Here is a 26,617-nt window from a genome sequence, read left to right on the forward strand (position 1 = left end):
CCGGGTGGACAGCGCTCTGACCTTCAGGGCGATCTGCCTGACAGGCTCCGTACCGCCGGTGTCAGCAGCCAGACGTGTGAAGAGAGTCGGCCAGGATTGTAGTGCCAAACCTGATCTCTGTGCTGGGACAACAGATCTCTCCTGTTGAGGAGGCACCACAGTCTGCTGCGAGACAGTCCACGCACCATGGACACCATGGCCGAGCTGGGTAGAGCAGAGGGCCACAGCAGCACGTGGCCCACCTGAAGAGTCCTCTGGAGTGTCCATCAGATCAGAGGAAGCGGCGGAAAGGCATAACGGAGGCGCTCTGGCCAAGGCTGGTGGTTCCACTCAGGGAAAACCATGTGGACACCTGCTGAAAGACCCCAAAGCATGTGCTCCACCACTGGGCGGAGGAGCCACCCTTCTGGTGGAGACTCTGACGGGAGAGGGAGTCTGCTAGCGGGTCCAGGCCCTCGGCAGATACATGACCTGCAGTCTGGGCTGACGGGTCACAGCCCACCTGAGAAGCTTCTGGGAGGTCTGCAGCAATCGGACGGACCTCCTGCCACCCCGCTGGTTGATGTGGAAGATGGCCAGGTGTTGTCGGACCATTCGAGTATGTGCCTTCCTCTCAGGTATGGCCAGGGAGTGCTTCAGGACCAGGTGTGCTGCTGGCAGCTCCAGAGCACGGATGAGAGACCACTGTCCCCGAACCTCCCGGTCCTGCCACATGGCACCCCGACTCCAGAGACTGGCGTCTGTCATGGCAGCGTTGGCGGGCTGGGGCCACACCCAACGGGACGCCCTCGGCAGGAAGTCCTGTCCCTCCACGGGTCAGGGCCAGGAGGCGCTGCTGCGACACCCTGAGCGGGGAGCAGGGAGTGGGGAGCTGGGAGAGGGGGGCCGGGACAGGGGGCCGGGAGTGGGGGGCGGGGGGCCGGGACAGGGGGGGCCGGGAGCGGGGGGCGGGGAGCCGGGAGAGGGGGGGCCGGGAGCGGGGGGGCTGGGAGCCGGGAGTGAGGAGCTGGGAGCCGGGGACCGGAGAGGGGGGCCGGGAGCAGGGGGGCTGGGAGCCGGGAGTGAGGAGCTGGGAGCCGGGGACCGGAGAGGGGGGCCGGGAGCAGGGGGGCGGGGGGGGCCAGACAGTCAGTTTGACTTTTTGATGGAAACTGATGCCATTTGCTGTATTTATGTTTGGGGGTTTTTTTCGGTCTCACTTCTGACTGACTCCCTTCGGAGGCATGATCTGAAACGATGTACCTTGTTTTGACTCCCCACCCCCACCATGCTTGGTTACTTGTCAAAGACAGTGGGCCACAGACAGACATACGTAGACGTCTCACTGCCCGTCGAGAGACGGGCCTACGTGCCGCCATCTTGAGAACGGGTCAGAGAAGCAGCAATGCTTGGAAGTCTATGGAGTTTCAGAAGTTCTCCTTCCTGAAGTACAATTATTTTCTGAATTTCCAAACAATTTGATTTGTTAAAAACGTCACTCGTGTGGCTCTGACACAGGATGCTTGGATGATATAAAAACAAATTCCAACACAATATAACTGGAAAAGAAGGTGGATTTTTTGTCCGTCTTATGGATGTTCTAATTAAACCAGATACTGCAGAATGACTTTTCACTGGCAAAGTGTTCATAAAGAGTAACGTGGACAGAGCTGCTTGTGAAATACTGAAATAAACCCAGACGGGGCAGATTTGCCTCCACATAGAATTCAGCTGACTTTACATTATTCAACATGTTCCTGATGCTTACGGCTGAAATAACTGAACTGAAACCTTATGTAGGCTAAAATACATGGAATACAGGAATTGCTTTCGTCCTACTGACTGTTTTGTAACAAAGCATGAAAATCTAAACATTTACATCAAATCATGGCATTATTCATCCTGAGCTTTCAGATACTGTATTGGCCCGAATATCGGACAACATTTTTTTCCAGAAGCTGTTTTCTCAAAAATGGGGTCGTACTATAATCGAGGACTAGATTGTCATTACACATTCGTGCCCCTAGATGGAGCCAAAGTACCGGTGACCAGGAATTGAATGGAGCATCACATGATGAAAAATGGAGGAAGTGACCATCTGGAAGGAAGGGGCTCCAACGCTAGACAAGTGAGCAAACAACAGTTTAAACTGATGGTTCAACGCCGCAGAGTCAACAAACAACTGCCAAGATGCCAAGATATGTTAGACTGAATTATTAATGCTATGAAGCTGAACTGAACTTGGATTTGATGGTTATAAAGTTATTTACATCATGACTGCAGTTATTGAACCTTTGAGGTTCTTAATTGTTGCTGATTCACTGAGTCATGGTCTCAGATGTTTAGAAAGAGAATACAGTTTTTTATTTGATACTGCAGTAATATTCTTGATCTTAAATCACATGAAATATTATCTCTGTTGTGAGTTTCTACTAGAAAAGCTGTAAAATAAAAAGTTGTTTTATGAGTAACCTTATTGTCTTCAACATATTTTAATTTTCACAAAATGATATTTAAAAAATAGGGGTCGTCTTATTATCAGAGTCATCCTATATTCGGGCCAATACGATAATTCATTTTCAGTTTTAGTTTTTTGGGGGGTTAAAATCATTAAATTGCAGGTTTATTTTCCCCTAAAGGTGTCTGATCTCAGTGACACTAAACCTGACTAGAGGAAGTGATGCTGCACATGCTGGGAAGAAGATCAGAGGAAGACCAGACGAAACCCGGATGAGAGACACTGATGCTGGACGCCACGGCACAACTAAACCAAAGCCAACAAATGTCAGGGTTTGTAGCTCCGCAGGACAGACTTAATGAGACAGATGTTGAGCCTGAGGCTCCCCGTTTATGGTATTTTTCATGTTGAAAATCAATATTAATCAACATTTAAGCCAGTATTTCTCAAACTTTTTAAACAAAATACCACCTCAGAAACACTTGGGCTTTTCATGTACCACCACTATGACCAAAGTAAAAAAAAAAAAACCTTTTCAAATGAAGACAACACACACAGGAAGCAGGTATATTTCTAACAGTCGTGGTCTTTATGTTTTTTTTTAATTCTGTCAGCCACAGCGAGCAAAGGCAGAACACTGGAACTGTCACACAAAGGGGCAACTCTCCCTCTCTCACTCTCTCACAATCTCACTCTCTCACATCCTCACTCTCTCCCTCTCTCACATCCTCACTCTCTCACATCCTCACTCTCTCCCTCTCTCACATCCTCCCTCTCTCCCTCTCTCACATCCTCACTCTCTCCCTCTCTCACATCCTCCCTCTCTCCCTCTCTCACATCCTCACTCTCTCCCTCTCTCACATCCTCACTCTCTCCCTCTCTCACATCCTCACTCTCTCCCTCTCTCACATCCTCACTCGCTCCCTCTCTCCCTCTCTCACATCCTCACTCGCTCCCTCTCTCACATCCTCACTATCTCCCTCTCTCACATCCTCACTCTCTCCCTCTCTCACATCCTCCCTCTCTCCCTCTCTCACATCCTCACTCGCTCCCTCTCTCCCTCTCTCACATCCTCCCTCTCTCCCTCTCTCACATCCTCACTCGCTCCCTCTCTCCCTCTCTCACATCCTCACTCTCTCCCTCTCTCACATCCTCACTCTCTCCCTCTCTCACATCCTCACTCTCTCCCTCTCTCCCTCTCTCACATCCTCCCTCTCTCCCTCTCTCACATCCTCACTCGCTCCCTCTCTCCCTCTCTCACATCCTCACTCTCTCCCTCTCTCACATCCTCACTATCTCCCTCTCTCACATCCTCACTCTCTCCCTCTCTCCCTCTCTCACATCCTCCCTCTCTCCCTCTCTCACATCCTCACTCGCTCCCTCTCTCCCTCTCTCACATCCTCACTCTCTCCCTCTCTCACATCCTCACTCTCTCCCTCTCTCACATCCTCCCTCTCTCCCTCTCTCACATCCTCACTCTCTCCCTCTCTCACATCCTCCCTCTCTCACATCCTCTCCCTCTTTCATGCAGCGTTGCTTGTTGCTAGCGCTAGCAGGTGCCGGTGACGCTCCGGCTGCGCTGCCTCACCAGCCGCCTGACAGCCGCCTGACAGCCGCCTGACAGCCTGGCGTTGCTTCAGTGTGCTCAGCTTCAGGTGCAGCAGGGCTGCTGGTCCTGTTCTCCTCCTGTTCTCCTCTTCTGTTCCTCTTAGCTCCTGTTTGGAGCCACGGTTGTAGAGTTTTCGGACTTCTCGTTTCACCTTTGCACGCTCATGACGGTGAAGCTAAGCTAGCTTAATCGTCGATGACATATGTGCGCGCTACAGTGACTGAACGTGAGCACGTCGCAGTCCGACACCTTATATTAGGAGAGAAAAACTGAATGTGAATTACAGTCGATCTGACGTGTTTTAATTTGAAATTATGTACCGTATTGGCCCAAATATAAGACGACTCCGATTATAACACGACCCTATTTTTCAAAGATCATTTTGTGAAAAAAAATGCTGAAGACAGTAAGGTCACTCATAAAACAACTTTTTATTACACAATTATTATAAACTCAAAAACTTACAACTGAGATAACATTTCATGAGATATAAAATGAAAAAATATTACTACAGTATTGAATAAAAATATATTCTCTTTCTCAAAATAAGCAACAAATAAGAACCTCAAGGGGTCCAAACTGCATAAACGATGTAAATAACTGTCCAGGTCCTTCAGCTGAATCAGGCTCTGGTGGTGGACATTCAGTCTGTCCGTCTTTCAGAGACGTATTCTCTCTCCCTTCTATCAGTCTCTCTGAAGCGTCTCTCAGGACCACGGAAAGCTTTTCTCATAGCGTTAGCATCTGGAGTGTTTTTTCTGTGCTCTCCAATCAGAACGAGGCTCTGCTCCACCAGACCTCCTGGCGGCTTGGCAGTAGTTTGATGACTCTGCTGCGTTGATCACCATCAGTTTAAAGTTGGTATCATAACTTCTCCTCTGTTGTTGCTCAGTTGTCCAGCGTTCAGCCCCTTTGTTCCAGATGATCCGCCATTTTTCATCAGATCATCTGATCTCGTTTCATCGCTCCACTCGCTCTCTGCTCAGTGATACTTTGGCTCCATCTAGCGGCGCGGATGCGTATTGACCATCTACCGTAAGTCCGCCATTATAACACCACCCCACTTTTGAGGACGCAGTTTCTGGAAAAAAACATCGTCTTATATTCGGGCCAATACGGTAAATACGGTACTTTGGTGGTAATATTTGTTTCCGAAAGTTTTGAGTTTTAACAAATTTTCAAAGAAAATATACATTTCCGTGATTCCCCCACGTACCACTAGAGGGAGCTCACGTACCACCAGTGGTACGCGTACCACAGTTTGAGAATGGAGGATTTAAGCTATAATATAATAAAAACTGCAGTATTGATTATAATACTGAGTATAACGGTAGATTTAAATGATTAAAAGGAAACAATAGCAATAAATATCTTATTAGTGATGATAAATCATTCACTCATGATACAGAGCATGATACTAATAATAATAATAATGATGCATTGGTTTTATACAGCGCTTTTCAGGACACTCAGAGACGCTTTACACTGCATTCTTCATTCTCTCCACACTGGGTGGTGGTAAGCTGCTGCTGTAGCCACAGCTGCCCTGGGGGGGGCAGACTGACGGAAGCGAGGCTGCCAGTCTGCGCCATCGGCCCCTCCCACCACCAACCATTCACTCTCACAACTTTCATGCTAGGCAAGGTGGGTGAAGTGTCTTGCCCAAGGACACAACGACAGTTTTACACCTGCGGGAGCGGGGATCGAACCACCAACCTTCCGGTTATAAGACGACCTGCTCTACCAACTGAGCTGCTGTCGCCCCATAATAATAATAATAGATATAACAATGGCAATATAATAATAATGATGACCATAATCATACAATTATAATATCAACTAAAATCAAATACAATATAAATCCCAAAACCAGTTTTTGAATAAAAACCTCAATCAGTCTGAAGGGTTTGCGTCTGTGTGTCCTCCATGTCTGATGTTGAGCAGAAACTGAAGACTGATGGATTTATGATCACCTCTATGGTCAAACTCATCATTCCTCCATGTGCTGTGGAAGCGAGGTCCACCCCGGGACGTGCCGACGTGCCGACGTGCCAGCCGCCAGCAGGCACGTCGGTTCCAATCCACAGCAGGAGAACCAGGCGTCTGCGGATATGACGTCTGTGGCTGCATCGCCGTCTCCCCACCGCTACAAACTGCCTGTGTGGCGAACTGGACTCAGTGAGATGTGATTCTGAGTCTAATTCTTCAACAACAGCTAATGCTAACACCAACCGCGCGGCTGACGGCCGCTGTCGGCTTCGGTAAGTTGGGGGAAGAACTGAAACGCGGTCTTCACCAGAGCGATGTTTGTTTAAAGCTAACAAACCCGACAGTCGGGCTCAATAACAATAAGCTGGGAGAAAAGCAGGAGCACGGCGCCCAGCGCAGCGGCCAAGCTAGCACCGGCCGTGTTGCTAACAGCGGCGGCCAAGCTAGCACCGGCCGTGTTGCTAACAGCGGCGGCCAAGCTAGCACCGGCCGTGTTGCTAACAGTCACTGGAGATGAAAACTTGATGTTTGGACCTGAAAACGTTGCTCACATGCAGAGTCTGCTTCATCCGTCCCCGTTCTGTCATTCAGCTCTTACTTCCTTCAGACGATCAATATCTGTGAAGCAGCGAGCGATCGGCCGCGGCGGACTTACCCCCCGGTCTCCGTTGTATTTCTCCACAAACTTGCCGTAGTGGTAGTAGCTGAAGGTGGGGTAGCCCTCCACCCCCTCCTGCTTGCAGACGTCGTGGTTGAGTCCTTTGGTGCAGTCCACTGCAGCGTACACGATCTGGAACAAACCACAACCACTGTCAGCGCGCAGAGCTGCGAGCGCCGGGAGGAAACTCACTTCACACGCCTGGACACAACAGAAGAACGTCTGGAAAAACGCTTCACGCATTCTGCATCAGGAAACAGTTCAACCACAAAAACCCCGCCTGACTCCATCCTTCAAGGTTGTGGAAGGTTGGAAAAGTGTGTGTATTCACAGTGGAGGCGTCCCCGACTAAGAATTTCCACAGTGGAATCTGATTCGTCCGATCCTGCCAATAGTCGACTGACGGGGCGTCGGAGCGGCGCAGCACAGCAGAGCGGCGCTCACACGGCACACGGAGCGTCGGGGCGCCGACAGCCGGCCTGACTGCACCGATATATATAAGTATATGAAACAAAAACAACAGCAGGCAGGTACAACAACACTTATTTTTTTCCTACACACTGAAACACAGACTGGAACAAAGTGTCGTGACTCTAGACATCAAATGACCAGAACCAAACCCTCTTCTAACAAACGGGCTAAAGCATGTCATTTATTTATATCTATAATCTCTGCAGATAAGCTCACATTTTTTGGCTAAACAGTTTCTCACATTATCTGCTCAAATTAAATGAAATAGGCTTAATTGCACTGTGTCGGTCCGTTTCGCAGCGCAACATCCACGCAAAAACAAACACTAAAGTAAATAGAATTAGCCTTTTAGATAAATAAGAATAATATAATGATAACCTAAAATATTAAAATTAAACAAAATAAAAGTCAGCATTAAAAATGAGAATTGAGTAACAGAAGCGTCTTTTATTAGCCCAGGTATCTGGCTACTGACCTGTTTCAGGTGGAAAGCCATGTTGCTGTGGAGTGAGATGAAAGGACACAACTTGCATTTGACTTTTTTGGATCATCTTTGACTTGGTCTGAAGTTCTGTTGTTTTTTTTTTTTCCCGACATTGTGAGCCTTTTAAAGTTCAGCCAAATCACCACCGAGACGCTGCTCTGTGACGGAGCTCTGAGCAAAATGGGATCGTGCCACTCACCGTGGAGTTCAGCACCAAAAGTTCAGCACAGCTGCATTTTAATGATGTTTTCAATAAAAGCGGAGCCACCCATGGTGAAGCTGCTGAAGCTGCTGACCTCCACGTCTTCTGGAATCCTGCTCAGTGGAACTTCATAAGGCTGCTTTTGAATCATCACACACCTCAGCTTCATTATGCTTTTCTTTCAGAACCATTTGATTCAGACGTGACGAGAAGCTCTGCTGATAATCGGCTTGTTATAATCTGCACTGTGCCTTTAAACTGGACACACTCCCATGATGCATCACAGCAGGAGAAAATTCAACATGGGCACAAGGCCTGGATCCCTCTTTTCTTTTCTTTTTTTTCCCACATGATGAAGATTTATGGGATGCAGTTGATCCTGTGTTGAGGGAACAGCTCTGATAATCTGAGCAGGATTAGTTTTCCTCTCGCTGTTCAGACTCACAAAACACTGGAAGTGCGATAAAAGTCAGAGCAGCTGGGAGACAGCAGCTTTACCACTCTAACTACAGTCTGATCAGTCACAGCCGCTGTGAATTGACAGGAGAAAATGAAGTCGTACAGCTGCTGTTCTTCAAGGGTCTGCAGCCAATCCGGCTCCCGATCCGTCCTGGAGTGGCAGAGCCCGCATCACGCCACGGACCGGCGGATCGGAGGAGCTGAGTGGGAGGAGCCAGTCAGGGCTGGCAGGACACAGCTGCTGAACACACCGGGACGCTTCAATGACTCGATGTGAAATCAGTCCAGGAGGTCCTGGCTCCACTCCTCCAGTCCAACACTTCCTGAAGCTGCAGGACCGAAGTGAAGGGAAATAATCCAGCCGGTGAGGAGAAGAAGCTCAGCTGCTCTCATTCTGCTAAGAAAACCATTTCTGCAACTCAAAAACTTTCAGACTGGAGCTTCTCGCCGGCAGGCGTTGGCCCACGGACCTTCTGTTTGACACCCCATATTGCACCGCCACACATCCTCCGCTGTCTCTGGATCATCAGATTACAATGACAGGAAACCCACAAACACACCGGGCACAGAGGAAGAGCTGTGAACCAGGAACCCTGAGGTTTTAGCTCCAGCTCTAGCAGCTCGAGCTCTAGCAGCTCTAGCTCTACCTCCAGCTCTAGCTCTAGCAGCTCTAGCAGCTCTAGCAGCTCCAGCAGCTCCAGCTCTAGCAGCTCTAGCAGCTCTAGCTCTAGCAGCTCTAGCAGCTCTAGCAGCTCTAGCAGCTCTAGTAGCTCTAGCAGCTCTAGCTCTAGCAGCTCTAGCAGCTCTAGCAGCTCTAGCTCTAGCAGCTCTAGCAGCTCTAGCAGCTCTAGCAGCTCTAGCTCTAGCAGCTCTAGCAGCTCTAGCAGCTCCAGCAGCTCTAGCTCTAGCAGCTCTAGCAGCTCCAGCTCTAGCAGCTCTAGCAGCTCCAGCTCCCACACTGTCATACCACACAACGTGCATTTTAATTGTTGAATTGTTTGCATCTCTCAAGCTGCTGCTAAGGCCTGTTTGTCTTTGGTAAACGAGGCGAGGGCAGCTAATAGAGTGTGATCCACAGCGGCCAGGTCCAACACGTCGAGGGCGTCGCTTTATAAATAGAGGGACTGCCAAGCAAACACATGCCCACTGTGCAGATTTACTCTTGTTCACCCTCCACCGTAGGAAGACGAGAGGAAAGAAGGGCTTAGACTTGTGAATTTAAATAGACTCCACCGATGCAAACCCTGCAGACCAACGCTGCAGCGGCGCCAGAGTGCCGGGAGCTGTTGTGGACCCGAGACGCCGAGTCGAAAAAGAACTGTTCTGAAAGTACAAAGTCAATATTTCTGTAGGTGTGGAGCAAGTTTTTGACTATTATACCTGCTTTTTCATACATCAGCAGATGGATCGATACTTTATTAATCCAGAGGGAAAATGAAATGCCGTGAATAAAACCTGATTCTTTTCAGAAGAACTGAACATGAACAGAGCTGCTGGCAGCGTCTGCTTAAACAGACTAATTCCAGGAACACGCGCTACAATCTGGAAGTTAGAACATCTTGTGAAAATGGATAATGGAGCTAATGAAGAAGCACTCAATCACCAGAGAGAATCGACCAGCTAACCTCTGAAACGGCCTCCAGGCCCTGAACCTCTCGCTGCTCTCAGAGCAGGGAGGAGAGCTGTCCATGGGCACCGCCGCCATGCCCTGGCCAGCCTGTGTGAAGATGAGCAAACAGTGTAAAACTGTGAGGCTCCAGTCAAATCCATTTGTTTCTTGATGCCATTTCAAACAACAGGAGGACAGTGAACCTCTGACAGTCACGTAGAGCCGACTGTATCACACCTCAGACGCTGTGACGCTGTGACGAACACAACAAGACCAGATGTTAAGTTTACCAGAAAACTGATCAGCTTGTAGTGAGGAGAGGCGTGTTTTGATTTCCTGATGTGCAAAACACTCAGTCTCATCTGCTGAAGTTTCATATTTTCAGACAAAGTCACAGAGCGTTGCTTCATACAGCAGATGACGAAGCTGTGGAGGATCTGTCCTTGATTTACGCCATCTGACAATGATTTAGAAAAATTCCAAACAAATGAGGAAGTGAGCGGCCCGAGCACGGCTCGATGTCTGGAGGACAGACTGCAGTGGAGACGAGGCCTTCTAAATGATCCAGACCAGGACCAGAGCAGGACCAGAGCAGGACCAGAGCAGAGCCAGAGCAGGACCAGAGCAGAGCCAGAGCAGGACCAGAGCAGGACCAGAGCAGGACCAGAGCAGGACCAGAGCAGAGCCAGAGCAGGACCAGAGCAGGACCAGAGCAGAGCCAGAGCAGAGCCAGAGCAGGACCAGAGCAGGACCAGAGCAGGACCAGAGCAGAGCCAGAGCAGGACCAGAGCAGGACCAGAGCAGAGCCAGAGCAGGACCAGAGCAGAGCCAGAGCAGGACCAGAGCAGGACCAGAGCAGGACCAGAGCAGAGCCAGAGCAGGACCAGAGCAGGACCAGAGCAGGACCAGAGCAGAGCCAGAGCAGAGCCAGAGCAGAGCCAGAGCAGGACCAGAGCAGAGCCAGAGCAGGACCAGAGCAGGACCAGAGCAGGACCAGAGCAGGACCAGAGCAGAGCCAGAGCAGGACCAGAGCAGGACCAGAGCAGGACCAGAGCAGGACCAGAGCAGAGCCAGAGCAGGACCAGAGCAGGACCAGAGCAGAGCCAGAGCAGGGCCAGAGCAGAGCCAGAGCAGGACCAGAGCAGGACCAGAGCAGGACCAGAGCAGGACCAGAGCAGGACCAGAGCAGAGCCAGAGCAGGACCAGAGCAGGACCAGAGCAGGACCAGAGCAGGACCAGAGCAGAGCCAGAGCAGAGCCAGAGCAGGACCAGAGCAGGACCAGAGCAGGACCAGAGCAGAGCCAGAGCAGGACCAGAGCAGAGCCAGAGCAGGACCAGAGCAGGACCAGAGCAGGACCAGAGCAGAGCCAGAGCAGGACCAGAGCAGAGCCAGAGCAGGACCAGAGCAGGACCAGAGCAGGACCAGAGCAGGACCAGAGCAGAGCCAGAGCAGGACCAGAGCAGGACCAGAGCAGGACCAGAGCAGGACCAGAGCAGTCTGGATGTTAGTGAAGCTTCCCTCCTGTCAGTTGTGCTTTGAGTTTGAGGCAGAAGAGAGTTGGGTCGGTTTGGGTTGGGTGGGGTGGGGTGGGGTGGGGTGGGGTGGGGTGGGGTGGGGTCGGGTTCGCCTGGTCCTGGTCCTCGTCAGCACAAGTGTGGCTGAATTTTGTAATAATTAGAGGTTTAATATATTATTTTTGTTTCAGACCAGAGAGCAAGGCATTACAATAATCTGACCAACAGGAGATAAAAGCTGCATTAGCGCCTCCTGCTGGCCTGAAAGAGAAATGGCTTTATTCTTAATATGATAAAAAAAACTATCTTAGTAATATTTCTAATGTGTGGAATAAAATTTAGCTCAGAGCCAAACATCACACCCAGGGTTTTAACAGATGATTCTGGTTTAGAATCTGGTAGTTTAGGTAAAAGTTTCTCTCTGACCTTCAGGACCGAAAACGAAACCTCAGTTCTGTCCTGTTGAGCTGCAGGAAACTGAGTGACGTCGGTGGTTCCTGTCCGGGTTCCTATTGGCTGCAGCCTCATCACCTCCTGGTTCCTATTGGCTGCAGCCTCATCACCTCCTGGTTCCTATTGGCTGCAGCCTCATCACCTCCTGGTTCCTATTGGCTGCAGCCTCATCACCTCCGGTTCCTATTGGCTGCAGCCTCATCACCTCCGGTTCCTATTGGCTGCAGCCTCATCACCTCCGGTTCCTATTGGCTGCAGCCTCATCACCTCCGGTTCCTATTGGCTGCAGCTTCGTCCTCTCAGGTCCTGTTACGTCTGGAAATGAAATGCTGACTTCGTTTCCTTGATGAGTTCAAGCTCTGACTGAGAAATCAGGTCCTCTGATGCCGAGCGAGGTTTCTATTCTTTCTTTAAGTTCTCAAAGCGGCAGAGACGGGGACAGTGGGGGACGTGCTGGACCGGACAGTCGTCCTCAGCGGGACTCAGGACTTTAGGAACAGAAGCTTCACTCACCTTCCGGTCTTCCTTAAAGAGCTCCGCTGCCGCCGTGAAGTGAGGGACGGCGCTCTTACAGTGAGGACACCCTGCAGAGGACAGAGACATGGTGAGGACACCCTGCAGAGGACACAGTGAGGACACCCTGCAGAGGACAGAGACATGGTGAGGACACCCTGCAGAGGACACAGTGAGGACACCCTGCAGAGGACAGACACACGGTGAGGACACCCTGTCCTCCGTCAGTCCTCCGTCAGTCCCTCCTGTCCTCCGTCAGTCCGTCCTGTCCTCCGTCAGTCCCTCCTGTCCTCCGTCAGTCCGTCCTGTCCTCCGTCAGTCCCTCCTGTCCTCCGTCAGTCCTCTGTCAGTCCCTCCTGTCCTCCGTCCTCCTGTCTCCAGACGGACTGGTCCCTGAGCTGCAGCTCGGTCCTGGTTTTGGTCTTTAACGAAGACCTGATGACCCCTTTAAAGACAGTTTGCTGGATGTGAAGCTGGACCGAGTTTCTGCAGCCTTCAGGACCAAAAGAAATGAACCATTAATGCCTGAAAACATTTTACTGAATTTAAATGCTTCAACAGGGTTGAACTGATTTACTTATTATTTAAAAGGATTCTGCAGGATTCTCTGCCGATGTCGGACAACATGGCCGACTTGCCTTCTGGAGCGCTGCATGCGCGGCTCCCTCCATGAGGCCTGTGGGAGCGCACGGTGGGAGCGCACGGTGGGAGCGCACGGTGGGAGCGCACGGTGGGAGCGCACGGTGGGAGCGCACGGTGGGAGCGCACGGTGGGAGCGCACGGTGGGAGCGCACGGTGGGAGCGCACGGTGGGAGCGCACGGCAGCCGCATGGCAGTTTGTTTCCATCGGCGCAGCTGGAGCGTCGTCTCTCACAGGATTAAAACCCGTCTGATCACGTCGACTCTTCTTCCTGTCGTACATCAGAACGCCGTCCGTACGGGAGAGTCTGACGTGTTCATGCAGCAGAACCGTCTGAACGGGATGACCAGCAGGTCACTGTCCAGCAGGAACTCCCCTCCTCCTGATCAGCATAAATCCTTCGTGCTTTGAATGTCCGCCGCCTCTAAAGGAATCTCCAGTAGAACACGTTCTGCCTTCTTTCCTACGGCCTTTCTTCTGTCCTCTGTCGTCTCAAACAAGGTTCTCTTTTTGTGGCCGGCCGTCTTCGGAGGCGTTCGCTGGAGGAGCGAGCTGCTTCTGAACGAGGTGCGCTGGTCGCTCCACTGCATCGCTTTCTACATCGCGACTCGACGTGACATGTCGTCACGCAGACGCGTTCCCACATTGACTGGCTTTATGACTGTCCAATCACGAGTTGGAACCAGACAATTCTGACTGGTTCTCAGGATCCTGCAGTACACCTTTAAATGAATGTTTTGAGCAGTTCATGGTGGAGTAACTGCGGATGACCTGAGTAAGAACAGATGAACTGGTGGATGATGGAGTGTGTGGAACCGGGTCCAGAACCTGGCCCGGCCTCTGGGTTCCTCTGAGGGGAATGCTACGCTTTCAGAAAACCTTCCTGTTTACACCATCATGTTTTCAACATGAGCTCTGTTTCCACGGAAACGGCACACACGCTGAAACGCTGCGGTGGTCAGGTTGAAGCTGTGTCTGTGTGTGTGTGTGTGTGTGTGTGTGTGTGTGTGTGTGTGTGTGTGTGTGCGTGTGTGTAGCGAAGGTTTTCCAGAAACACTGAAACTCTGGACTGTTCTCTCAGTTTTCAGCGAAGAGTCATTCTGCGTCTCCCTGAGGCGGAGGCGGGGCTAACACCTGGAGCCGCCCCCGGAGAGCGGGACGCCCAGCTCCACCCACTTCCTGTCTGTCAGCCCGGCAGAGCGTCTGGAGGTTCAGGCTGTGAAAACAGCCAATCACAGACGAGCCGCTCAGGACTGAGCTCAGATCTGCGGCGGCGGCGGCGGCGGACACTTACAGGGAGCGTAGAACATGACCAGAGCGTGCCTCTTCTTCTTCAGAGCCTCGCGGAAATCTTCGGATCCAAGATGGCTGACGCTGGACGGCCTGTCCTCCCAGGACCGCTCCGGCGGGGGCGGAGCCTGCGGACTGCCACACCACAACACTTTCTCACTGGAGGAACGGCGACACTCTGCAACGCTTTCAGTCCGTCAGGTGATTTGGTGGAGCTCAACATGAACCCCCCGACCCCTGACCTCTGACCCCTGACCCAGGGGTCAGCAGACAACCATGTGACTGAGGTCTCTGCAGGTTCCGTCAAAGATGAGTCCCGTGACAAACATGGCTGAAGCTGCTGGATGCCGGACTGAGCTTCAAGAGAGCCAACGAGGTGTGTGTGTGTGTGTGTGTGTGTGTGTGTGTGTGTGTGTGTGTGTGTGTGTGTGTGTGTGTGTGACTCACTTGTGCATAAACTCCATGATCTTGTCCTTGCTGCGCAGCTGCGGCAGCGTGAACTTCTCCTCGCCATTCTGGAAGTACTTCAGGGTGGGGAAGCCGGAGATCTTGAAGCGATCGCCCACCGCCTTGTGCACCGTGGCGTCCAGGGCAGCCAACACGCCGGGGCTCTGAGGAGAGACAGCAGCTCTGAGAGGCGGAAAGGACCAGAGCCTCCTGCGGGACGGCTTTGGCCCGCGGGCCTTATGTTTGAGCTCAACAAAGCTTGAATGAACACGTGTTTGTGGGAGGTGTGTTTGGTGGGAGAAGCCAGATGAACGGTGTTCTGAGACCACGACCGATCAGTCAACGGCAGAGCCAGGAGGACGGACGCGGTGGTCCGGCAGGTCTGAGGAGCGCCGGGTCACCCAGACTGGACCAGGACCCGGCTTTTCCCAGTGACCTGCAGCGCTGGACGAGCTCCAAGACAACAGCTACTGCTGCAGTCAGCAGGCCCCGCCCCCGGCTGGCGAGCGCTGGATGACCGGAGGGGAGACAGGAGAGAGAGAGAGCAGCCGGCCAGGAGGAGGGGCGAGAGAGAGAGAGAGAGAGTGTGTGTGTGTGTGTGTGTGTGTGTGTGTGTGTGTGTGTGTGTGTGTGTGTGTGTGTGTGTGTGGCCTCCAGCAGCTCTTCACTTACGTCCGAGCCCCTGTTGAGGATTTCGGCTGCTTCGTCAAACTCCGGCTTCATCTTCTTGCAGTGGCCGCACCCTGACAGACGGAAACACGTTTTAAACCGCAAACAGGCGGATTTCCACAAAAACAAAACTGCCTGAAAACAGTCACCATGCGCAGAGAAGTCAAACTTGTAAATCAATAGTGAAGGAGTCCACTGCCAGAGGACGGGACCAGGAGGACAGCACCGTCCCTGCGTCCACGGAGCTGCTGCTGGAACCAGGGACGACTGCAGTGGTGAGACAGGAAGTGTCTCAGGTCTGAGTGAAGCGACGAAACGCTTCCAGTGAAAAGGCAAGGCTGTCATTTCAGAAGAGTCTGGTTTTGTCCTTCAACAGAGAGACGTCCAGGACTGCGGATAACAATGGACCAAACTTCTATGGCGTCCCCCACAGCAGGACGTCTCCCACAGCAGGACGTCTCTCATAGCAGGACGTCTCTCGTAGCGGGACGTCTCTCGTAGCAGGACGTCTCCTGTAGCGGGACGTCTCTCATAGCAGGACGTCTCTCGTAGCGGGACGTCTCTCGTAGCAGGACGTCTCCTGTAGCAGGACGTCTCCTGTAGCAGGACGTCTCTCATAGCAGGACGTCTCCTGTAGCAGGACGCCTCTCATAGCAGGACGTCTCTCATAGCAGGACGTCTCTCATAGCAGGACGTCTCCCTACTGAACATTTGAAACCACACATAAGTGTGATTGGTCCAGGCCGTCACATGACCGCATCACGTGTCCAGAGGAGGCGCTGTGATAGGGCGATTTATGCAAAACTTTAACTCATGAAGTCAAATCAACAGATGATTAATGTGAGAATCAGAGTCTGGTCCAGAAGAAACTAGAGACAGAGACCAGAATATGTTCTGGAACCGGACGCTTTATATGTTTATTTACACTCAGACAATCAGCTTTTTTGAATGGGTTCCAATGAGACCGGGGATCTTTTTGAAACCAGCATCATCGCCCCCTGCTGGAATTCACCCGGAGTTACAGCTTTTCTCCACTTCAGCATCATCTTCGGGTTTTAATAGCAGAGGTGGGCGCTCTGGGTCAGCTGGAAGATGTCATCACTCTACGCCCATATATGGTCATGAGGGTCAGCTGGATGATGTCATCACTACACCCATACATGGTCATAAGGGTCAGCTGGATGATGTCATCACTCTATGCCCATACATGGTCATAAGGGTCAGCTGGAAGATGTCATCACTCTACGCCCATATATGGTCATGAGGGTCAGCTGGATGATGTCATCACTACACCCATACATGGTCATAAGGGTCAGCTGGATGATGTCATCACTCTATGCCCATACATGGTCATAAGGGTCAGCTGGATGATGTCATCACTACGCCCATACATGGTCATGAGGGTCAGCTGGATGATGTCATCACTACGCCCATATATGGTCATAAGGGTCAGCTGGATGATGTCATCACTACGCCCATACATGGTCATGAGGGTCAGCTGGATGATGTCATCACTACGCCCATATATGGTCATAAGGGTCAGCTGGATGATGTCATCACTACGCCCATACATGGTCATGAGGGTCAGCTGGATGATGTCATCACTCTATGCCCATACATGGTCATGAGGGTCAGCTGGATGATGTCATCACTACGCCCATACATGGTCATGAGGGTCAGCTGGATGATGTCATCACTACGCCCATATATGGTCATAAGGGTCAGCTGGATGATGTCATCACTACGCCCATACATGGTCATGAGGGTCAGCTGGATGATGTCATCACTACGCCCATATATGGTCATGAGGGTCAGCTGGATGATGTCATCACTACGCCCATACATGGTCATGAGGGTCAGCTGGATGATGTCATCACTACGCCCATACATGGTCATGATGGAGGCATGCAGTTAGTGTGGGAGGCAGCAGAAAAAAAAAAGTTTACACTTGGAAGAAACTGCTGTGAAATCTAAACATTTTGGGCAAAAGTGAGTAAAAATGGTCACTTTTGATAGGAAAATGGGTTTTCTTTCAGTCTGTGTGGTTTTCAATGCAGTTAGACTCATAGTTTAGACAGCAGAGGCCTCAGTTTGTGAAAAGAGCGAGGTTTTCCCCGTCCGGCTCCATTATAACTGATAGCAAAAATTGGCAGAGGGAATCAGAGGACACACCTTTTCTCTCTCGTGAAAACAGACACATAGCATCAGATTATGCCTACAGGTGTTTCACCATCTTGTTTGGTAGGACCATGTGACGCTTCACGTGTGCTCGGTTTGTTGATAGGAGCCACGGTTTAGCCACACTTGCAGGAGCAAGCCAGGATGTCGGCTACTAAAATCCACACTGAGTGACTTATTATGAAGTTCTTCTAAGGTGTGATAGAGCAAGTTCTCCTCTATCACAGAGTGGTACTTTGACATCTCTATGACAAACAGGTTCAGGGAAGAACATTTTTTCATGAGGAATGATTCTGAGTGAAATTTTACTTTGACAGACAAATCGTGGACTTCCTGTTGGATTCAGGTCAGGGGTGTCGGCACACGATTTTTCGGTCTTGATGAGGAAAACGAGTGAGCGTGGGTTTGATCTCTCTACGACATTCCTTCCGGCCGTGGCGGCCAGTTTAGTGTATCGAGGTGGCGCTAGAGAGCTCATTTTATAAGTGATGGGTTTAATGTTTCCATTTTATTAAATTCTTCGGCAGTCATGATGCAAATACCAAATGTGGTGGATTTCGGCTGCGGTTTACGGGGTCAAACACGAGGTCTGAAAAATAAAAAGGAAACTCCAGAAGAAGAGGAGAGAGCGGACATGGCTGCCGAAGAACAGTAGTATGTTTCCTCAATCGGCTCATGCTGCAGCGGTTCCTTTAAACAGATGTGTTGGATCTGCAGCATCTGGACCCCCCCAGTGTTTGGTGTCGGCAGCAGAACCTGAATGGAGGCAGCGGCCGCCCTGTTTCTGTATTCACAGTGAAAAAGGCTTTAAATTTGTACCATACGTTTGGTCTGGTGCTGTGTACAAGGTGCTTTGTCTAAATGTAATAAATATGCTGTTTGCTCGGGGATGAGGACTGCGCTCACGGCGCTGCTGTGCACAGATGCATGAAACAAACTTGGTCCATTTCCAAAGCGGGTAAATTGCCCTTGTCATAACAGTTCAGGAATTCCTTTCTTCAATATACAAGGCAGCGCTGGCGCAAGCTATAAATCAGAGTGATATGCCTCGTGGGGAAGAAAAGCCGCTTCTCTGTGTGATCATGCAGATTGTGCTGCAGCTCGCCAGCAAGCCGGCGTGACTGGAAGGACTTTGTCTGACCCTCGAAAGTGATGAGCAAGAGAGAAATCTGAACGTCCGCGCTGCGCCCTGCGTCAGCAGCTCGCTCCGGAGGCGAGGGGGGGCGGCGGAAAAACGCCGAAACATCCCCGAGTGGGCGGAAAAACGCCGAAACATCCCCGAGTCGGCAGAGAAACACCGAAACATCCCCGAGTCGGCGGAAAAACGCCGAAACATCCCCGAGTCGGCAGAGAAACACCGAAACATCCCCGAGTCGGTGGAAAAACACCGAAACATCCCCGAGTCGGTGGAAAAACACCGAAACATCCCCGAGTCGGCGGAAAAACGCCGAAACATCCCCGAGTCGGCGGAAAAACACCGAAACATCCCCGAGTCGGTGGAAAAACACCGAAACATCCCCGAGTCGGTGGAAAAACACCGAAACATCCCCGAGTCGGCGGAAAAACGCCGAACATCCCCGAGTCGGCGGAAAAACGCCGAAACATCCCCGAGTCGGCGGAAAAAACACCGAAACATCCCGAGTGGGCGGAAAAACGCCGAAACATCCCCGAGTGGGCGGAAAAACACCGAAACATCCCCGAGGCGGCGGAGAAACCGCCGAAACATCCCCGAGGCGGCAGAGAAACACCGAACATCCCGAGTCGGCAGAGAAACACCGAAACATCCCCGAGTCGGCAGAGAAACACCGAAACATCCCCGAGTCGGCGGAAAAACACCGAAACATCCCCGAGTCGGTGGAAAAACACCGAAACATCCCCGAGTCGGTGGAAAAACACCGAAACATCCCCGAGTCGGCAGAGAAACACCGAAACATCCCCGAGTCGGCAGAGAAACACCGAAACATCCGCGAGTGGGCGGAAAAACACCGAAACATCCCCGAGTCGGCAGAGAAACACCGAAACATCCCCGAGTCGGTGGAAAAACGCCGAAACATCCCCGAGTCGGCAGAGAAACACCGAAACATCCCCGAGTCGGGGGAAAAACACCGAAACATCCCGAGTCGGTGGAAAAACAACCGAAACATCCCCGAGTCGGCGTAAAAAACGCCGAAACATCCCCGAGTCGGCGGAAAAACACCGAAACATCCCCGAGGCGGCGGAAAAACGCCGAAACATCCCCGAGTCGGCAGAGAAACACCGAAACATCCCCGAGTCGGTGGAAAAACACCGAAACATCCCCGAGTCGGCGTAAAAACGCCGAAACATCCCCGAGTCGGCGGAAAAACACCGAAACATCCCCGAGTGGGCGGAAAAACGCCGAAACATCCCCGAGTCGGTGGAAAAACACCGAAACATCCCCGAGTGGGCGGAAAAACACTGAAACATCCCCGAGTCGGTGGAAAAACACTGAAACATCACCGAGTGGGCGGAAAAACACCGAAACATCCCCGAGTCGGTGGAAAAACACTGAAACATCACCGAGTCGGCGGAAAAACACCGAAACATCCCCGAGTCGGCAGAGAAACACCGAAACATCCCCGAGTCGGCGGAGAAACACCGAAACATCCCCGAGTCGGTAGAGAAACACCGAAACATCCCCGAGTCGGCGGAAAAACACCGAAACATCCCCGAGTGGGCGGAAAAACACCGAAACATCCCCGAGTGGGCGGAAAAACACCGAAACATCCCCGAGTCGGCAGAAAAACACCGAAACATCCCCGAGTCGGCAGAGAAACACCGAAACATCCCCGAGTCGGTAGAGAAACACCGAAACATCCCCGAGTCGGCGGAAAAACACCGAAACATCCCCGAGTCGGCAGAAAAACACCGAAACATCCCCGAGTCGGCGGAAAAACACCGAAACATCCCCGAGTCAGCAGAGAAACACCGAAACATCCCCGAGTCGGCGGAAAAACACCGAAACATCCCCGAGTCGGTGGAAAAACACCGAAACATCCCCGAGTCGGTGGAAAAACACCGAAACATCCCCGAGTCGGCGGAAAAACGCCGAAACATCCCCGAGTCGGCGGAAAAACACCGAAACATCCCCGAGTGGGCGGAAAAACGCCGAAACATCCCCGAGTGGGCGGAAAAACACCGAAACATCCCCGAGGCGGCGGAAAAACGCCGAAACATCCCCGAGTCGGCAGAGAAACACCGAAACATCCCCGAGTCGGCAGAGAAACACCGAAACATCCCCGAGTCGGCAGAGAAACACCGAAACATCCCCGAGTCGGCAGAGAAACACCGAAACATCCCCGAGTCGGTGGAAAAACGCCGAAACATCCCCGAGTCGGCAGAGAAACACCGAAACATCCCCGAGTCGGCAGAGAAACACCGAAACATCCCCGAGTCGGCGGAAAAACACCGAAACATCCCCGAGTCGGTGGAAAAACACCGAAACATCCTCGAGTCGGTGGAAAACACCGAAACAATCCCCGATCGGTGGAAAAACACCGAAACCCCGATCGGCGTAAAAACGCCGAACATCCCCGAGTCCGGCGGAAAAACACCGAACATCCCCGAGTGGGCGGAAAAACGCCGAAACATCCCCGAGTGGGCGGAAAAACACTGAAACATCACCGAGTGGGCGGAAAAACGCCGAAACATCCCCGAGTGGGCGGAAAAACACTGAAACATCACCGAGTGGGCGGAAAAACACCGAACATCCCCGAGTGGGCGGAAAAACACTGAAACATCACCGAGTGGGCGGAAAAACACCGAAACATCCCCGAGTGGGCGGAAAAACGCCGAAACATCCCCGAGTGGGCGGAAAAACACTGAAACATCCCCGAGTGGGCGGAAAAACGCCGAAACATCCCCGAGTCGGTGGAAAAACACCGAAACATCCCCGAGTGGGCGGAAAAACACTGAAACATCACCGAGTGGGCGGAAAAACACCGAAACATCCCCGAGTCGGTGGAAAAACACCGAAACATCCCCGAGTCGGTGGAAAAACACTGAAACATCACCGAGTGGGCGGAAAAACACCGAAACATCCCCGAGTCGGCGGAAAAAACACCGAAACATCCCCGAGTCGGCAGAGAAAACACCGAAACATCCCCGAGTCGGCGGAGAAACACCGAAACATCCCCGAGTCGGTAGAGAAACACCGAAACATCCCCGAGTCGGCGGAAAAACACCGAAACATCCCCGAGTGGGCGGAAAAACACCGAAACATCCCCGAGTCGGCAGAAAAACACCGAAACATCCCCGAGTCGGCAGAGAAACACCGAAACATCCCCGAGTCGGTAGAGAAACACCGAAACATCCCCGAGTCGGCGGAAAAACACCGAAACATCCCCGAGTCGGCAGAAAAACACCGAAACATCCCCGAGTCAGCAGAGAAACACCGAAACATCCCCGAGTCGGCGGAAAAACGCCGAAACATCCCCGAGTTTTTTTAAATCATGTCGAGAGTGAGCATGCCAGTGATTTTTTTTTTTTTTTGTGTGTGTGTGTGTTCTGATTAATTTCCTAAATAAAGTTTTAGCTTCTGAAATCCGATTTTTAAACAGTTCTGGAGGAGCTCAATGTTGATCTGGATGCTGCGGCTTCATACCGAACCATTTCACTGTGAATCTGGACGACCCGCGGCGTCTGGAGATAAAAAATAATATTCAATGTAACGCTGGTTTTGTGCCACATGTGTAAATGCGCACAAAGCTACACACCCTCCCCGACTGCACAACATGAAGGCTCCTGGAATCAATCAGTGACTGAAGGAGTCGTCTGCAGCGCCGTCACTGATATCTGAAACATAACGCCAGCTGCAGGAAGACGCTCGGCTGTGTGGAGAGCTCCTCCAGCTGGAGCAAAATAAATAAATAAATCAATCAATAACCGACAGTATTAACCGGTCAAAGTTCCTGTTATCGGTTAACCATGTGCATCCCTACACTGAAACATCCCCGAGTCGGCAGAGAAACAGCGAAACATCCCACGGTGACGGTTTCAAGTGAAAAAACTGAAGTTTGGTTGCAGAGCTGCGAGAAGGCAGCAGCTCCGAACGGGAACAGGAGGCGCTGTACGGCGGAATACAGGCTTCTTCTACATGAGCAGACATGTGTTGTTTCAATACAAAAAGAGACAGCAGCACCCACTAGTGGCCGCACAGGAAAATGACACCACTTCAGTGTTTCAGTGGAAATCCACTGTTTTCAAGACGTTTCCTCATAAATGGGAAACTTCAAACCTTTAAAACTTTGAGCAAAGGGGCCTGATCCTGTCAGTGGAAACATGACGGGTCATAACGGTTTGAAGTCAGACGCTGTGAACTTCTGATCCCACAGAAACAACATTGAGCGTAGCTCAACGCCTCGCCGCCGTTCAGGGCAGCCGGCTCAGACAGAAACTGGTTTTGGACCAGAGCCAGCTCTCTCTGGGGAAACACAGCGCTCAGCTGGAGGACTCTGCTGCTGTAAGACGCCGCGCTCACAAACAAGGCCGCCGAGCAAAGTCCAGAGAGCGGCGCCAAGCAGAGTCCGGAGAGCGGCGGCGAGCAGAGTCCGGAGAGCGGCGGCGAGCAGAGTCGAGCAGAGTCCGGAGAGCGGCGGCGAGCAGAGTCCGGAGAGCGGCGGCGCCGAGCAGGGTCCGGAAGGCGGCGCCGAGCAGGGTCCGGAGAGTGGCGGCGAGCAGAGTCCGGCGAGCGGCGGCGAGCAGGGGACCTGGACCGAAGGACTGAGGCTTGTCGGGGTCAGAAGGGCTCCCACCCAAGTCCAAACCAGAAAACCCCTCTGGTCTGCTCTGAGGCACACTGACACCTTATCATGTCAGGGTCAGGGTCAGGGTCAGGGTCAGGGTCAGGTCAGGGTCAGCCTGCTGCTCGTGGCGGCGGCGGTGCTCAGGTGGCGGCGGCCCGATGCTCCCACTCCGTTCAGTCCTGCCTGGCCCTGGTAACGACCATGAAGCTTCAGACGGAGGTGGAACAGCAGCAGGCGCCAACCTCTGAAGCTGCAGAGCAAAAAACTGCAATTCCAGCAACATTCCAGCAGGGGGCCTCAATGCTGGTTCCAAAAACAACCTGGGTCCCATTAAAACCCACTAGAACCCATTAGAACCCATTAAAACCCACTAGAACCTATTAGAACCCATTAGAACCCATTCAAAAATGAGGGATTTCAGAGTTTAAATAAACACATTAAAGCCCGGACCCAGACCAGGTTCTGGTCTCTGTCTCTAGTTTCTTGTGGACCAGACTCTGATTTTCACATCAATCATCTGCTGATTTGATTTCAGGAGTTAAAGTGTAGCGTCAATCAGCCAATCACAGCTCCTCCTCTGAACATGTGATGCGGTCATGTGACAGGCTGGACCAATCACATTTACAGTCAATGATAGGAACAGACCAGGCTGGACTGTTACTCAGGGGACGTCAACTCTAAAACTACCAAGTCCAGGAGAGTCTGGACCGGGACCAGGACCTGGAGGGTGTGGACTGGGACTGGGACCAGGACCTGGAGGGTGTGTACTAGGACTGGGACTGGGACCAGGACCTGGAGGGTGTGGACTGAGACTGAGACCAGGACCTGGAGGGTGTGGACTGGGACTGGGACTGGGACCAGGACCTGGAGGGTGTGGACTGGGACTGGGACCAGGACCTGGAGGGTGTGGACTGGGACTGGGACCAGGACCTGGAGGGTGTGGACTGGGACTGGGACCAGGACCTGGAGGGTGTGGACTGGGACTGGGACCAGGACCTGGAGGGTGTGGACTGGGACCCTGTCAGCTCCAGGAGAACCTCCAGACTCAGGGTCAGAAGAGCAGATCAGATCAGGCTGGAACTCTGGAAGCTGCAGACAGAAGCTTGATCTGATCTGAAGAAGATGCTGGGATGAAATACACTTCAGAGAGGTGAGAGGGTGAGAGGGTGAGAGGATGAGAGGGTGAGAGGATGAGAGGATGGGAGGATGAGAGGATGAGAGGGTGAGAGGATGAGAGGGTGAGAGGATGAGAGGATGAGAGGGTGAGAGGATGAGAGGGTGAGAGGATGAGAGGGTGAGAGGATGGGAGGATGAGAGGGTGAGAGGATGGGAGGATGAGAGGGTGAGAGGATGAGAGGGTGAGAGGATGAGAGAGTGAGAGGATGGGAGGATGAGAGGGTGAGAGGATGAGAGGGTGAGAGGATGAGAGGGTGAGAGGATGAGAGGGTGAGAGGATGGGAGGATGAGAGGGTGAGAGGATGAGAGGGTGAGAGGATGAGAGAGTGAGAGGATGGGAGGATGAGAGGATGGGAGGATGGGAGGATGAGAGGATGAGAGGGTGAGAGGATGAGAGGATGAGAGGATGAGAGGGTGAGAGGATGAGAGGGTGAGAGGATGAGAGGATGGGAGGATGGGAGGATGAGAGGATGAGAGGATGAGAGGTTGAGAGTGTGAGAGGATGAGAGGGTGAGAGGATGAGAGGGTGAGAGGATGAGAGGTTGAGAGGATGGGAGGATGAGAGGATGAGAGGGTGAGAGGATGAGAGGGTGAGAGGATGAGAGGGTGAGAGGATGGGAGGATGAGAGGGTGAGAGGATGAGAGGGTGAGAGGAAGAGAGAGTGAGAGGATGGGAGGATGAGAGGATGGGAGGATGGGAGGATGAGAGGGTGAGAGGATGAGAGGGTGAGAGGATGAGAGGATGAGAGGGTGAGAGGATGAGAGGGTGAGAGGATGAGAGAGTGAGAGGATGGGAGGATGAGAGGATGGGAGGATGAGAGGGTGAGAGGATGAGAGGGTGAGAGGATGGGAGGATGAGAGGGTGAGAGGATGGGAGGATGAGAGGGTGAGAGGATGAGAGGGTGAGAGGATGAGAGAGTGAGAGGATGGGAGGATGAGAGGATGGGAGGATGGGAGGATGAGAGGGTGAGAGGATGAGAGGGTGAGAGGATGAGAGGGTGAGAGGATGGGAGGATGAGAGGGTGAGAGGATGAGAGGGTGAGAGGATGGGAGGATGAGAGGGTGAGAGGATGAGAGGGTGAGAGGATGAGGGTGAGAGGATGGAGGGTGAGAGGGTGAGAAGGTGAGAGGATGAGAGGGTGAGAAGATGGGAGGATGAGAGGGTGAGAGGATGAGAGCGTGAGAGGATGAGAGGGTGAGAGGATGGGAGGATGAGAGGGTGAGAGGATGGGAGGATGAGAGGGTGAGAGGTTGAGAGGATGAGAGGGTGAGAGGATGGGAGGATGAGAGGATGAGAGGGTGAGAGGATGGGAGGATGAGAGGATGAGAGGGTGAGAGGATGAGAGGATGGGAGGATGAGAGGATGAGAGGGTGAGAGGATGAGAGGGTGAGAGGATGGGAGGGTGAGAGGGTGAGAGGATGAGAGGGTGAGAGGATGAGAGGGTGAGAGGATGGGAGGATGAGAGGGTGAGAGGGTGAGAGGATGGGAGGATGAGAGGATGAGAGGGTGAGAGGATGAGAGGGTGAGAGGATGAGAGGATGAGAGGGTGAGAGGATGGGAGGATGAGAGGGTGAGAGGATGAGAGGGTGAGAGGATGAGAGGGTGAGAGGATGAGAGGGTGAGAGGGTGGGAGGATGAGAGGGTGAGAGGATGGGAGGATGAGAGGGTGAGAGGATGAGAGGGTGAGAGGATGAGAGAGTGAGAGGATGGAGGATGAGAGGTGAGAGGATGGGGGAGAGAGGGTGAGAGGATGAGAGGGTGAGAGGATGAGAGAGTGAGAGGATGGGAGGATGAGAGGGTGAGAGGATGGGAGGATGAGAGGGTGAGAGGATGGGAGGATGAGAGGATGGGAGGATGAGAGGGTGAGAGGATGAGAGGGTGAGAGGTGAGAGGATGGGAGGATGAGAGGTTGAGAGTGTGAGAGGGTGAGAGGATGGGAGGGTGAGAGGGTGAGAGGATGAGAGGTGAGAGGGTGAGAGGATGGGAGGGTGAGAGGGTGAGGATGAGAGCGTGAGAGGATGAGAGGGTGAGAGGATGGGAGGATGAGAGGGTGGA

At 52.4% G+C, this 26,617-nt stretch overlaps 1 protein-coding gene across 1 annotated transcript in view; it reads right to left on the reverse strand.

Annotated features, from left to right (window-relative positions):
• Positions 1–26,617, reverse strand: part of pdia5 (protein disulfide isomerase family A, member 5) — a 104,959-nt gene that overhangs the window by 1,556 nt on the left and 76,786 nt on the right. The window contains exons 12-16 of the mRNA XM_030112743.1: positions 15,449–15,519; positions 14,777–14,940; positions 14,334–14,464; positions 12,400–12,470; positions 6,691–6,825 (exon numbers count right to left, since the gene is read on the reverse strand). Of these exons, the coding sequence (XP_029968603.1) occupies positions 6,691–6,825; positions 12,400–12,470; positions 14,334–14,464; positions 14,777–14,940; positions 15,449–15,519 (572 nt within the window). The remainder of the gene's footprint in view (positions 1–6,690; positions 6,826–12,399; positions 12,471–14,333; positions 14,465–14,776; positions 14,941–15,448; positions 15,520–26,617) is intronic.

This window comes from Salarias fasciatus, chromosome 16 (genome assembly GCF_902148845.1).
Source record: "Salarias fasciatus chromosome 16, fSalaFa1.1, whole genome shotgun sequence".
NCBI lineage: Eukaryota > Metazoa > Chordata > Actinopteri > Blenniiformes > Blenniidae > Salarias > Salarias fasciatus.